The sequence below is a fragment of the Lampris incognitus genome, chromosome 3 (assembly GCF_029633865.1).
Source record: "Lampris incognitus isolate fLamInc1 chromosome 3, fLamInc1.hap2, whole genome shotgun sequence".
Lineage (NCBI taxonomy): Eukaryota > Metazoa > Chordata > Actinopteri > Lampriformes > Lampridae > Lampris > Lampris incognitus.
The window spans coordinates 100,248,885-100,264,882 of NC_079213.1; the positions used below are offsets into that span (position 1 = coordinate 100,248,885).

Here is a 15,998-nt window from a genome sequence, read left to right on the forward strand (position 1 = left end):
TGGGCTGTCATGAGAAAATCTGGTTAGAAATTTCAAGGAAAAACCCAACATACTGAAATAAGATTTTTTTTATTAAGTGGAAAATGTTTTGGTGTCTAGACTTTATGCAATAAATAATGGAAACAATTATGAATGAAAATGGAGTAAATTATATTGATTGGTGTAAAAAAAAATCCTTTATAAAGATCTTTGTTTTTGATGTTTATTGCACAGTGTAATCTACTTTTTTTTCCAGAAGTACTTTTATTGGAGATGTTGGTACAAGTACAGTATCCAATAGTAACAAATATCTTCACATTTTATATTTTTAGAAGAAATGCAAAACAACAGATCATAAATAATGGATAATAAAACATAATAAATAATAAACATGATATATAAATAATATAATACGTAATGAATACATAATATTTAATTACTTTACTTTTTTATTTACTTTTTTACTTTTATTTACTTTTTGTAACGCCTCAAAAGTTCTTTTAAAGTTAACTTAACCTTTTCAGTGGAAAAACTACCGGTGTGAGGAGATCTCTGAGGACACACACACACACACACACACACACACACACTGTAAAGTAAAAGGCTCATAAATTAGACTTACTTAGTGTGTGCATGCTTAGAGTTCTTGGTCATGGAAGAGTGCAGGGCATTTTTTGGCTCAAAAGAAAAGAACATTTTGTTCCCAGAACTGATTTTCTTCAAGGTTACTTCTCACTTTCAACTTCTCCCTTTATTGCTTTGCTAAATGACCCCCCTCGTTTTGGGGTAGCAAGTTTGGGATGAGGTTTTCTCACCTCTCTCTCTCGCGCCCTTTCTCTCTCTCTCTCTCTCTCTCTCTCTCTCTCTCTCTCTCTCTCTCTCTCTCTCTCTCTCTCTCTCTCTCTCTCTCTCTCTCTCTCTCGTCTGTCTCTCAGTCTTGGCAAGACAATTAAGTCCAGACATCTGAGTTTAATTACATTTTTACGAGAGCCGTAGTTTTTTTTTTCTTCTTCTCATGATCATTTACATAAAAAAAAAAGACTGGGAAAACCATTTGGTGCCATAGTTTTCTTGTAGGTCACGTCATCTTACTTCAACACCCAAAAAGGAACAAACAGCCTTTAGTTTTCCATAGGGTAATTTTTCATTAGTTTTGTAGCTCTGAGTGGTGACACTTGAGGTTAAGCAGTAAATGTGCTGATTGAGGTTTTTGGACCAAGCTGCAATTTTTGTTTTGTTTGGTTTTTTTTTTATTATTTTTTTTAGATTTTTAAAAAAAAATTTTTTTTTTTAGAACTTTTCCAAAAGACAGTAATTCTTATCAACCCTGATGTGATTCCCCCCCCCCCCCCTTTTCTCCCCAATTGTACTTGGCCAATTACCCCACTCTGCCGAGCCGTCCCGGTCGCTTCTCCACCCCCTCTGCCAATCCGGAGAGGGCTGCAGACTACCACATGCCTCCTCCAATACATGTGGAGTCACCAGCCACTTTTTTTCACCTGACATTGACAGTGAGGAGTTTCATCAGGGGGACATAGCGCGTAGGAGGGTCCTGCTGTTCCCCCCTCCCCCAAACAGGCGCCCCGACCAGAGGAGGCGTTAGTGCAGCGACCAGGATACATACCCACGTTCGGCTTCCCACCTGCAGACACGCCCAATTGTGTCTGTAGGGATGCCCGACCAAACCGGAGGTAACATGGGGATTCGAACCAGTGAGCCCTCCATCAGCAACAGCTAGCTAGTGGACACGCATCCTGAACTGCATAGGAAAAGTAAACCCATGTTAAAAAGAGTCAGGAGATAGAAGTTGATACGAATTAACGATTCATGCTAATGAGTGATAACAAAGAGGTCATACAGTCAAGATGTCCATCTCCTATAAACTGTTGTTTAGCTGAATTCACTGTCGCCATGTAAACTATGTGAAGGTGTCAAAGAAATCCCCCGGAAGTCTTTTGTAAACGCTCTGATGTCACATGGACTCAGCACACGGCCAGTAAGATTGGGAGCACTGGGATGGCACCTCATTACATCACATGTTTTTTAACACTACTAGAACTGGTGTTTCACTCCTACCTAAAATGACCATAGGCGGTCAAATTGAGATATTAATGCACTGCATATGTTAGTATGTCTGTTAGGAAACGACTGACACCAAAATTAACATTTTAACAACTATAATACTATTTTTAAACAATTTAAGCTTCAGAAAGACATGATCAAACTTGAATAGCAAAATTGAAAAAAATGAAAACTGAAAAACAAAACGGAAAATGCATATTGCTAATCTAACAAACGTAACAAGGCCTATAAAACGTGAAATGGAAAAAAAAGAACTGAAAATAAATATTGAAACAGTCCCAAACAACGACCGGTACTTAAAATGACCACCACGGTCTTTAAACTCTATATTCTGTCAAGATAAATACCCAATTGAGATATTAATGCATTACATATGTTAGTATGTCTGTTAAGAAACGTCTGACACCAAAATTAACATTTTAACAAATTTAGTACTATTTTTCAAACAATTTAAAATGGCCGCTGTCCAACGCCTGTAAATGCTGCAATGCCTCCGTGGTAGTCATGGTGCGTCTGTAACCAGACATGTTGGCAATAATCAAAAATCAAGTTTAGACTATTTCTCTGCACTGGAGAACGCTAGTGTGTTTCTAGGACGGAGCAATGAACTTCACAAACGAAATGATGTGACCAACACACGTCATAAATAGTGACATGATGCGCACAATCACGCGCAAATTATGAGTGGTCTTTTTGATGCCTCATGGTCGTTTTAGGTAGATCTTATCATAACTTTTTTTGTGCACTTGATCTAAAACTCATTTTTATGCAAATATATGCAATTTTAGGACCATTCAGGGAGCAGCAGGTCTGTATCTTTTTTTTTCCCACAAAGTTATTAAACTTTGAAAATCCAAAACCGTCACATGACGGCCTTGGTCGTTCTAGGACACTTAGTCTGATTCATACTGGCTGCCTTCCCAGAGTCACTTTCCACTATCTGGTCTGTGGAAGCTGATTTGGGCTTTACGTGTTTTGTCTTGTCTGTATTGAAGAGTGACAACAGTGGAGTTTCTCTGCGTTGAGTCTATGTGACGTCACGCATCGCTCTTCCAGCAGACTGCAGGGCGCCTCCTAGTGGCGTTACAGACATACAGAAACGCTCACTAGCTTTATTATAAATGGTCTAATATGAATGAAAGTATTCTTATGGGCTCTCAATATTACAAGCTGCCAAAGAGGCACGTTTTCAACATGCATATTCTTAATATTTAGATGGAACCACGGCTTCCATCACTAAATAACTGATCTCTAGTGTGCTGTTATTGTATCTGCATTGCAGACAGAGGAGGTTTTCTCTCTCCTTTTTCCTGATGGGAGTAGATTGGCTGTGGCTCCTTTAGTCACAGTGCACATCATACCACTTTAGCACTCTGCTGTCCATCTATAGCAAATGGAAATGAAATGGAAACAGATATCTCCAGTAACACTATGTGTTGCCGAGGGGGAAGGCATCTCAGAGGGGTCGAGCGTTTAATGGGATGCAACAGCAGATCATACTGGGGTGGGTTCAGTCAGACCTCCAGTCAGTTTCAGGGGTTTAGCACAGTTGGCTTACATCAATAAGACTCGCAACTCGTTATCTCCTCTATTGTTCCTTCATTTGCGAGTACCCTCTACCACTAGACATTGACTACGTTTACATGATGTTAGAAAAAGTCGATTTTGATTGATTGATTTATTGTGTTAGTCCTACTGAAATTGGACTTTTAAAATACATGTTAACGTGTTAGTCTGACTGAAATCGTACTAAATCAGATTTCTCGAAGTCGGACTAACACACCTAGATAATGCGGTTGGGGATCGATTTACTCTGGCATGTATATGCTTCAATTGGCCCCGAACTGGCCTAGGCGTTGTGCGCATGATCCATAGTTCCCGTGGCGGTCGTTCATCCAATAGCAACCAGCTGTAAGGGGGCATATCGCCACCTACCGTACCGGGGACATACTTCCGTCAATAAAGCGATTCTCCCCCGGTTCTTGTATACTGGGACAACGACAATAGTCCAATTACATGGCCTAATCGAGCTATAACTGTAGCTCGACTTAACTGCATGTAAACGCACTGAGTGTAAACAGAATCAATCAATCAATCAATCAAGTTGCATTTTATATAGCACTTTTCTAGCTGCAACAGCACTCAAAGTGCTTTACAATTAATTCACACACACACACACACACACATATCATACACTGATGGCATGGAAGTGTCGTAAATGCTGGTTCTCTGTGACTGAAAGAGGCATGCTGCTTCCTATCACCAGATCTGTTAGAATGGCATGTCACACAGAGTGTATGCAGTGCTAGACGACCAGAGCAACCGGTCTTTAGCAAAATCACAATTCTTCGATCTGTTCGGCTTCAACGGCAGTAAATCTCCCTGTATTCTAAGGACCTGCTCGGGCATAGTAGACACAGCAGGGAGGAAAGCACACAACATTATAGTAAAGTCACTTTATGAGAAAGCTAAGGCAGCACTTCCCACTCTTTTAGAATCTAACAACCTGCCTGATGACATATCAGAGATCCCCATACCTGAGATCACGTAGTATTTCCCACACCTCAGGCTGGTGGCCAACAAGATTCCTCCCCTGGACATCAGTGCTCCTATTCTCCTCCTGCTAGGCAGGGACATCCTGAGTATACATAAGGTGCGTGAACAGTACAACGGGCCTCACAACTCACCGGATACCCAGCACCTTGACCTAGGCTGAGGTCATTCGTAGTTGGAGAGATATGCCTGGGTGGAGCTCACAAGTCAGTTGATGTCAACATCTACGAGACCCATGTCCTTCAGAATGGATGCACCTCCTTTCTTAAGCCATGCACCAAAAGCATCCACGTGAAGGATTGTGCAATACAAATGTACAATTATAAATACACACAACTACTGTACTATACTGGTTACAAATGTATTGCTGTTACTGTTGTGGTTGTAACATAGGTCTATAATATAGTATGTAGTTTGGAGGTGGATGGAAGGTGAATATATAGCGTATACTTCTGGTACATAAGATAATATAGTGTAATGTAGTGAGAGTATATAGCATTGTATATGGGCAGGATGGGTTGTGGAGTTGTGGTATGGTATATGGTGCAGTGTATGCGCAATAGTATATAAGCAATATAGTATAGTATATTACTTACATACTATATTGCTCATATACTATACCATATACCGTACCACAATATGGTATAATATATGGCCCTTTGATGGACTGGCGGCCTGTCCAGGGTGTCTCCTTGCCTGCTGCCCAATGACTGCTGGGATAGACTCCAGCATCCCCGCGACCCTGAGAGCTGGATAAGCGGTTTGGATAATGGATGGATGGATGGTATAATATATGGGCATCACTCACTCACTCACTCATCCAGCGTCGTCCTTGTGGGCATTAGCTGCTCGCGCTGCCTGCCTGATGATGTTGCCCCATCTGTCCCTGTCTCTTATGATGTTGAAAATTTCAGCCATAGAGTGTCCTGTCCATTCCTTTAAGTTGTCCATATACTTCATCCTGGGGCGGCCACGTCCTCGTTTACCTTCCATCTTCCCTTGTATGATAGCTCTTGTGAGAGAGTGTTTTTTGTTTTGGTTTGAATAACCCAAGAAGCTCATCTTTCTTTTAACAATGGCACCATATAGTTCTCATTTTGACGCCAAGTTGTTGTAGGATGCATTGATTGGTTCTTTTCTCTTGCCAGTTGGTGTTTAAGAGTCTTTGGTAGAACCACGTTTCAGCAGATTGTATTCCATCTTTATCTTTTTGTCTCAATGTCCAGCCTTCTGCCCCATATGTCACTGTAGGCCATATTATTGCCTTTGGAATTTTTATTTTTAGTTTGTTGGATAGGTCTTTGTCTTTCCAGATATTTTTCAGTTCAATCATTTTTGTTTTTGCAATAACAATACGTGTTTGGATATCTTTGGAACAGTAGCCATCGTGAGATTATAAGGAGCCCAGATATTTGAAGTTTTCAGCTCTTCCGAGTTCTTCGCCTTCTGTTTTGATGGGTTGGGATGTACCTTTCCCAATGTGCATTACTTTGGTCTTTTTATGTTTAATTTAATATTCTTTAGCTTGCCTTTGTTATTTATGTTGTTGCGAAGGTTCGTTATTTCTTGATGGTTGTTTCCAGAGAGCCTTGTCATCTGCGTATCTCAGGTTTGATATTTGTCTGCCTCTGACTTTGATTCCTGAATTCTCGACTTCTGCTTCTCTCATGATCTGTTCAGTGTAGATACTGAAGAGATGAGGAAAGAGGATGCATCCTTGATGAACGCCTTTTTGAATTTTGAAGGGGTTTGTGTGGTTGTTGTTCCAATGGATAACAGCTTCTTGGTCTTTATATGGCGATGCTATGAGTGATACGAGGTGAGGTGGAAAGCCCATATTCTCCGTTGTGTCAAAGAGTTTTGCATGACTTACATTATCAAAAGCCTTACTGAAGTCTATGAAAACTGTGTACCTGTCTTTTTCATTGTATTCGTTCATCTTCTCAATGAGGACTTGTAATGCGCATAGCATATCAGCTGTTCCTCTTTCGGCTCTGAAACCAGCTTGTTCTTCTGCAATTTCAGTCTCTATTTTGCTCTTCAGTCTGTTTAAAATGATGTAAAGTAAAATTTTGCTTGTGTGGCTAATAAGAGCTATGGTCCGGTAATTTGAACATTCCTTTGGGTCGCCTGATTTGTAGGGCATGACAAGTTCTTGCTTTTTCCATTCTTGTGGCCACTCTTGTTTTTGCCAAATTTTGGTGCATAGTAGGTGAAGGGCCTGTTTTCCTAAGTTTCCAGAATGTATAATTAGTACATCAGGTATGTTGTCTAAACCTGTTGATTTGCCTGCTTTAAGATGTTTTATAGCACCCCCAATTTCGTTCATAAGTGGCGGAGGTTCAAGTTCTATTTTTACTTCTGCTATGATTGGGCTGACTTCATTTTGCGGGAGGCAAAAAAAGCTCTTCTCCATATTCTTTCCATCTGTTCATGATTTTTTCATTTTCATTTATAGTGTTCTTGTCTTTATCCTTCACAAATAGCTGGTTCGGTGAAAAGGGTTTTCGTTTCACAGACTTGATTTGATCAAAGAATTCTTTTGATTTGTTCTCTTTGTCGAATTCTGTAATCTTCTGGCATTCCTGTTCCAGCCAAGTACGCTTATCTTGCCGAGTCTGTCACTGTCCTTTTCTTCTGAGATTCTGATATTCATTTAAATTGTTGCTTATTCTAGCCTTTCTCTTTTGTTCTGCAGTTTTTACAGTTTCATCGCTTATCCATGACTTTGTCTTCTTTCGTTTCTTTTTCCCTGGTGTTGTGTCTGTGGCGGGCAAATATATAGATTTGATACTTTGCCATGATGGGCATAGGTTGTTGATTACTCAACCATAACAAAACTCTGTATGGTAGCGACATACCTGTTGTGCATACATGCATACCTCCAATGTCCTGTTATTGTTCCATTTATTTCTTCTGTTTTTTTCTTTTTTGTTTTGTTTTGTTTTGTTTTTTTTGTGAGTGATGTCTGCAAGTGCTAGAAGCTGCTGTCAACTGGAGTCAGATTCCTTGTGTGCATAGGCAAACTTGGCCAATACATTTGATTCTGATATTGAATGTGGTGCTATTTTTACTATGGTTTTTTACTCAGCAGGACAGTTAGTATTCGCCTTAAATCTTTTTTTCTTTTCTTTTTTTTTGGATTGTTTTTCTCCCCAATAGTATCCAGCCAATTACCCTACTCTTCCGAGCCGCCCCAGTCGCTGCTGCACCCCATCTGTCAATCCGGGGGAGGGCTGCAGACTACCACATGCCTCCTCCGATACATGTGGAGTCGTCAGCCGTTTCTTTTCACCTGACAATGAGAAGTTTCACCAGTGGGATGTAGCCCGTGGGAGGATCACGCTATTCCCCCTCCCCCCCTGAACAGGCAGCCCGACCGACCAGAGGAGGCGCTAGTAGTGCAGCGACCAGGACACATACCCACATCCGGCTTCTCACCCGCAGACAAGGCCAATTGTTTCTGTAGGGACACCCAACTAAGCCGGAGGTAACACGGGGATTCGAATCGGCAATCCCCGTGTTGGTAGGCAACGGAATAGACCGCTACACTACCCGGACACCCCATCCATTCCATCCATTATCTGAATCGCTTATCCTGCTCTCAGGGTTGCAGGGATGCTGGAGCCTATCCCAGCAGTCATTGGGCAGCAGGAGGGGAGACACCCTGGACAGACCGCCAGGCCATCACAAAGCCCCCCCCCCCACACACACACACTCCTAGGGGCAATTTAGTACGGCCGATTCACCTGACCTACATGTCTTTGGACTGTGGGAGGAAACCCACACAGACACGGGGAGAACATGCAAACTCCACACAAGTCAAGTCAATTTTATTTGTATAGCCCAATATCACAAATTACAAATTTGCCTCAGTGGGCTTTACAGCAACACAACATCCTGTCCTTAGACCCTCTCATCGGATAAGGAACAACTCCCTAAAAAAAATCCCCACTTTAACAGGGAGAAAAAATAGGAAGAAACCTCAGGGCAAGCAACAGAGGAGGGATCTCTCCTCTGTGCAATGGATGTTGTATTTACACAATACAACATTGAAAGAGGATGAACAGAATTATAATGGACTTATAAAATTTATGAAGAATATGGACACTGCTTGGCATCCTGCCAAGCTGTGTCCAGACGTCATCGGAACAGTCCAGGACCCAAGCCATGCGACCAGCATCATCATGTAAAAAAAACTATATGGATTTATAAGATATATAAAAAGAACACACAGAGGACAACCCCCAAGGTTAGACTACCCAGGGGCTCGAACCCAGCAACGTCTTGCTGTGAGGTGACCGCGCTAACCACTGCGCCACCACACTGCCAGTTCAACAGTTCGCCTTAAATCTTAAAAAATGTCTCTGTGTTTTCTTTTAAATTGTCGGTCACCATTTCAAAAGTCTGATTACCATTTATGAGTTGAAATTTATCTGTTTAATCACTTTGGTCTGACTTTGGACTAGCTGCTTTCATCTCCGATTTAGGTATTTTCTGTATTTCTGGGGATTGTCATGTTGGACAGCCGCAGCATTTTGATACGGAGCACCATCACCAGCATCTCTTGCTTCCTGGATTTAGATTGAATATTGATTTTCATTGGTCAATTTATGTTTTCCTTGTTGTTGTTTTTTTCTCTTTGCACAGCATCCAAAGAAGTAACTAAATACTGGGTTACTCCGAGATGGATGCGGTGAATGGAGATTTGACCGAGCCAACGCCAGACCGGATGAACCAGCACTTACGAAGACAGAGGCACTGATGGATGTGTCTCATGTCAGGGCTTATATATATATATACTGTAGTTTAGATCAAGTCAACAGGGAACAGCCAGTCCTCTGGGGTTAAAAAAAAGACTTATCTTATGTTAATAACTGCATTTTTACATAAGTTTCTTTTTAATACAGATTTTACTAAAGGAACAACAGTTATCTTTTATTTATCCAATGATTTTGTTTGGTTTCATGTTCTTATGTGTTCTTGTGTATTTTTTGTTTGTTTGAAGGACTCTGATGGGGCACGGCAAGAGACCGTTTTATCCAATGAAATCTGATATGACTTGAGAGTTTCTACAGCCAAACACTGTACAATATTTTCCAAGTCATATTCAATTGAGACTGTCCTCCACCAAAAAACGACCCCATCGGTCATTTGTACAAGCAGTTTATTACGACCTATAGTTACGTTTTAAGCTACTTCCTCGCGGTCCTCCGTAATTATAATACATTACTTTCCCTGTAACAATAAGCGATCTACTTCCATAAGCTCTCGTGAGAACGAATATTAATAAAAGAAAAATTTAATGTCACATAGCGGCTATAATGTCCACGCTAGCTGACTTTCTAACTTTAGGCTAACATTAAGTTAGCTCTTATAAAGTTATTCATAGGTAAACATACTGCCAGTAGCAATCCTAGTTACTATACTAGACAGCAAAAAAAACACAAAAATGCACTAACTACATATTCTATTGTTCTCAACTTGTTTTAAAAACCCACAATGCACAGAGGCTAAAAGTATATGTGGCATATCTCCTGCCACCAGAAGGGGTGCTAATTTAGGGAACGCTCCTGTGGGTCGTATTAGAGGACAAACGACCTATGTGGTCATATGGGTTGGAGGACTTGTTGACTCAATTATGAGGCTATTCAGAGGAATTGCATCATGGGATTGTGTTGGCAGACCGAATGATTACAAAGCAGGAAGCTGCCATCTTAATTCGCCTGTCCCTAATCTAATAATTCTGAGTAAACTCTATAATTCTAGTAAAGGAATTGATTGTTGATTTTTTTTTTTAATTAGAGTTAAAAAAAACAAACTGCTGCGCTTCATTAAGTGTATGTCGGGTGAAAAGAGAGGTCTGAATGAGATTTTAACCCATTAGCGACTGTCAGGTACACATTTACTCTCCTTCAGTTCGCTCGCTCAGAAGAAGGCTCCATTTGTGTTTCTGAGCTCGAACCCGAGACGCTCTGTTCATGTTAGGGTTTTATCTGTGGTGATAAAGGACAAAAAAAAAGAAGCTTTTTACTCAGGCAAGTCTATCACTCCTCTGTTTGCTCTCAATTACATATCACCTCAGGCAAGTCTATCGCTCTGTTTGCGCTCAATTACATATCGCCTCAACACTGGTGTACAGTAGCTACGCTACGTTTGGTTCAGGCTGCGCTCGATCAATGTCACCTGTGTCACCACTGGAATCCATTAAAATCAATTTGCAGTACAAGTCTCGCTTCGTCCTTGTGCAAACACTGGCACTGAAAGAGTGAGTTCTGAGTTGGTAACTATGGCAAGTCAATATGCCACAGGCAATTTAGTCTAGTTAGTGGGAGGCCAGCCAAGGGGATTTGAGTTGACAGATGATTTTAAATGGATCAAATGAACCAGCTAAAGTCCTAATGACCAAACCATCAAATGCAATGCCACCAGGAGATGGAGGGGTTTCATTATTTGTAGCGGACTAATTATAAGACCTAAGAATTTGGTTCACTACATTTCTAATTTCCTGTCACTCACAACCATGTAATAAATGTTATGTCTCTGAGGAGTTTGGAACTAGTAGCTTGCGGAAAGGTTATCAGCTGTGAATGTTATCAGCATATATGCCCCGCAAGTTGTGTGTGAGATTGAAGAGAAAAGAATTCTGGAGTGAGTTGGATGAAGTTGTGGAGAGGGTACCCAAGGGGGAGAGAGTGGTGATTGGAGCAGACTTCAATGGGCATGTTGGTGAAGGAAACCGAGAGGATGAGGTGATGGGCAGGTGTGGTGTCAAGGAGAGAAATGTGGAAGGACAGATGGTGGTGGATTTTGCAAAAAGGGTGGAAATGGCTGTGGTGAATACATATTTCAAGAAGAGGGAGGAGCGCAGGGTGACGTACAAGAGTGGAGGAAAGTGCACACAGGTGGACTATATCTTATGTAGAAGGCGCGATCTGAAAGAGATTGGAGACTGCAAGGTGGTGACGGGAGAACGTAGCTAGGCAGCATCAGATGGTGGTGTATAGGATGACTTTGGAGACGAAGACGAGGAAGAGGGTGAAGGCAGAGCCAAGGATCAAATGGTGGAAGTTGAAGAAAGAAGACTGTTGTGTGAAGTTCAAGGAGGAGTTAAGACAGGCACTGGGTGGTAGTGAAGAGTTGCCAGATGGCTGGGCATGCACTGCCGAATTCGTGAGGGAGACAGCTAGGAAGGTACTTGGTGTGTCATCAGGACAGAGGAAGGGAGACAAGGAGACTTGGTGGTGGAACGAAGTACAGCAAAGTATACAGAGGAAGAGGTTGGCAAAGAAGAAGTGGGATAGGGAGAGAGATGAAGAAAGTAGACAGGAGTACAAGGACATGCATCATAAAGTGAAGAGAGAGGTGGCAAAGGAAAAGGAAAAGGCATATGGTGAGTTGTATGACAGGTAAGACACTAAGGAAGGAGAAAAGGACTTGTACTAATTGGCTGGACAGAGGAACCGTGCCGGGAAGGATGTGCAGCAGGTAAGGGCGATCAAGGATAGAGATGGAAATGTGCTGACAAGTGAGAGTGTGCTGAGAAGGTGGAAGGAGTACTTTGAGGGGTGTATGAATGAAGAAAATGAGAGAGAGAGAAGGTGGGGTGATGTGGGGATAGTGAATCAGGAAGTGCGGTGGATTAGCAAGGAGGAAGTGAGGGCAGCTACGAAGAGGATGAAGAGTGGAAAGGCAGTTGGTCCAGATGACATACTTGTGGAGGCATGGAGATGTTTAGGAGAGATGGCAGTGGAGTTTTTAACTAGAATGTTTAACCCAATCTTAGAAAGTGAGAGGATGCCTGAGGAGTGGAGAAGAAGCATACTGGTACCGATTTTCAAGAATAAGTGCGATGTATAGAACTGTAGTAACTACAGAAGTTTAAAGTTGATCAGCCACAGCATGAAGATATGGGAAAGAGTAATAGAAGCTAGGTTAAGAGAAGAGGTGATGAGCAGCAGTATGGTTTCATGCCACAAAAGAGCACTACAGATGTGATGTTTGCTTTGAGAATGTTGATTGAGAAATATAGAGAAGGCCAGAAGGAGTTACATTGTGTCTTTGTAGATTTAGAGAAAGCTTATGACAGGGTGCCGAGAGAGGAGGTGTGGTATTGTATGAGCAAGTTGGGCGTTGTGGAGAAGTGTGTAGGAGTGGTGCAGGATATGTATGAGGGAAGTGTGACAGTGGTGAGGTGTGTGGTTGGAAAGACAGATGCGTTCAAGGTGGAGGTGAGATTATATCAAAAATCGGCTCTGAGCCCTTTCTTATTTGCAATGATGATGGACAGGTTGACGGACAAGATCAGGCAGGAGTCTCCATGGACGATGATGTTTGCGGATGACATTATGATCTCTAGCGAGAGTAGGTTGCAGGTCGAGGAGAGCCTGGAGAGGTGGAGGTATGCACTGAGCGAAGAGGAATGAAAGTCAGTAGGAGCAAGATGGAATACCTATGCATGAATGAGAGGGAGGACAGCGGAATGGTCAGGATGCAAGGAGTGGAGGTGACGAAGACATATAAGTTTAAATAATTGGGGTCAACTGTCCAAAGTAACAGGGAGTGCAGGAGAGAGGTGAAGAAGAGGTGAAGAAGAGAGTGCAGGCAGGGTGGAGTGGGTGGAGAAGAGTATCAGGAGTGATTCATGACAGAAGGGTACCAGCAAGAGTTAAAGGGAAGGTTTACAAAATGGTTGTGAGACCAGCTATGGTGTATGGTCTGGAGAGAATGGCACTGACGAAAAGACAGGAGGTGGGGTTGGAGGTAGCAGAGTTGAAGATGCTAAGATTTTCATTGGGAGTGACGAAGAAGGACAGGATTAGGAACTATATTAGAGAGACAGTTTAGGTTGGATGGTCTGGAGACAAAGCAAGAGAGAAAAGATTGAGATGGTTTGACGTGTGGAGGAGAGATGCTCGGTGTACTGGGAGAAGGACGCTACTGGAGCTATTATTTGAAAATGGGGAAAATATTTGTTGCCAGTGTGTTTAATTCGATAGGCTGCACTCACTTAATTTTTGCCTACATGATGACATTGGAAATTTTTTTACGACATCAGCCCATGAGGCAGGTGTGCAGTTTTATATATTACATATATTTATTCATATATTTACACGCGTAAAACGGTTTCTAATTGGCTGGCTGCTGTGATGTCTGCCTAATAACAGATTTAAACATTACTAAAACTTCACTAGGTTTGAACGGTGTGACTTAAATTAGCAAATCATTGGCTTACAATTTAGGAATGACTGGTGCAACCATGTCCAGCTAGCTCTCCTCTCATCACACATCCCAAGGGAACCTATCCTGGCCTTTTCTGGAAAACGTCTTCATTTAAATTTGAGAAAATTTGTCACAATACCAAGACAGCCAGAGCATTCTGGAAATGTTTACACAGTGCATTCACCTTGCACATCAAATTGAGTCTATGATATGACCTTGATGGGTTAGCTCATTTTGTACGGAGGTTTGGTTGCTTTGTGTCTGAGATGTTTTAGTCTCGTGATTATTTACAGAAAAGAGTATCGAGTTCTACACTACACCCAAACTGGATCGCCACCTTATCATGGTGGAGAAGCTTGCGTGTACCAAGAGCTGCCGTCCGGAGCTTGGCTCCTGGTAGGGTCACACAAGATGGATAGGTCAAGGGGGAGGTTCCAGACGAAGCGCAATCCAACAAAGACCTCAACAGCGGAACTGGCGGAAGATGTCGCCAGGTCACAACACCAGTGAAGGAGGATGAAGGCTGCAACAGACGGTGGTCCCCAATCGTCTTGGTTCTCCATGCCATTGGACTCTCGCCACCCCCTGCCAAGGACTGTGTGGTGGCTGCAGGTGCATCAGCCACTCCATATAAAAAGCTGTCACGCGCAGGCATCCTCCCATTATGCGGCTCCAGGATCCGCCTCTACACCCACCTTAGGACCCAGAGGGACCCAGATAGAGGACAGTCATACTCGACCCCACTTGACCACCGATGACGATGACACCCAAACGAGTATCATCACCAGTTTATGCAGTGAAATATGGGGAGAAAGTTGTGAATGTAAACATAAAGTGACTTTTGCGTTACACTTTACAATACTGTACACAAAATGGTATACAAGGACCAGATGACTTGTAGCAACTGCCCCGGTACACCATACTCCCGCAGTACCCCACATAGAGTGCCCCGGAGTACACGATCGTAAGCCCTCTCCAAGTCCACAAAACACATGTAGACTGGCCGGTCAAACTCCTATGCCCCCCTCAGCACTTCCACAAGGGCAAAGAGTTGATCCATTGTTCCACGGCCAGGACGGAATCCGCATTGTTCCTCCTGGATCCAAGGTTAGACAATCTGTCGGAGCCTCCTTTCGAGCACCCTATAGTGGACTTTCCCAGGGAGGCTGAGCAATGCGATGCCCCGATAATTGGAGCACACCCTCCGGTCTTGAATATAGGAGCCATCACCCCAGTCAGCCAATCCACAGGTACTGTCCCCGACCTCCACGTGACACTGAAGAGGCATGTCAACCAAGACAGCCCAACAATGTCCAGAGCCTTCAGCATCTCAGGGCGAATATCATCCACACCCGGCACCTTGCCACCGAGGAGCTTTTTAACTACCTCAGAAACCTCTGCCAGGGATATGGGTGGGGCTTCCCCTAAGTCTTCAGACTACCTCCTCCACTGAGGATACATTAGCCAGGTTCATGAGCTCCTCAAAGCGTTCTTTCCACTACTCATAAACATCCCCAGTCCGGGTCAACAGTTCCCATCCCTGGCTGAACACAGCCTGAGTCAAGCCCTGCTTCCCCTTCCTGAGTTGCCAGATGGTTTGCCAGAACTTCCTTGAGGCCAACCGAAAGTCCTCCTCCATAGCCTTGCTGAACTCCTCCCACACCCAAGTTTTTGCTTCCGTGACTACCAAAGCGGCAGCCCTTCTGGCCTCCCGGTACCTGTCTGCTACTGCAGGAGACCCCTGGGCCAACCAAGTCCAAAAGGCCTCCTTCTTCAGCCTGACGGCTCCCCTCACCACCGGTGCCCACCAGCGGGTTCTTAGGTTGCCGCCTCGACAGGCACTGATGACCTTATTACCATAGCTCCTGCCTGCTGCATCTACAATAGAGGCTTTGAACATGGCCCACTCAGACTCCATGTCCCCAGCCTCCCTCGGGTTACTCGAGAACTTCTTCCGGAGGTGGGAGTTGAAGACCTCACGGACAGGGGCCTCCGCCAGATATTCCCAGTTCACCCTCACTAAACGTTTGGGTTTGCCAGGTCTGTCCGGCAGCCTTCCCTGCCATCTGATCCAACTCAACACCAGGTGGTGATCAGTTGACAGCTCTGCTCCTCTCTTCACCCGAGTGTCCAAAATATACAGCTGCAGATCTGATGATACC

General features: G+C 43.2%; 1 protein-coding gene across 1 annotated transcript in view; it reads left to right on the forward strand.

Moving 5' to 3' along the window:
- LOC130109295 (cystathionine gamma-lyase-like) overlaps positions 1-10,843 on the forward strand; it is a 34,336-nt gene extending 23,493 nt beyond the window's left edge. Inside the window, exon 12 of the mRNA XM_056276125.1 lies at positions 9,265-10,843. Coding sequence (XP_056132100.1) covers positions 9,265-9,279 — 15 coding nt within the window. The 3' untranslated portion in view covers positions 9,280-10,843. The remainder of the gene's footprint in view (positions 1-9,264) is intronic.
- Positions 10,844-15,998: the final 5,155 nt, after the last annotated feature.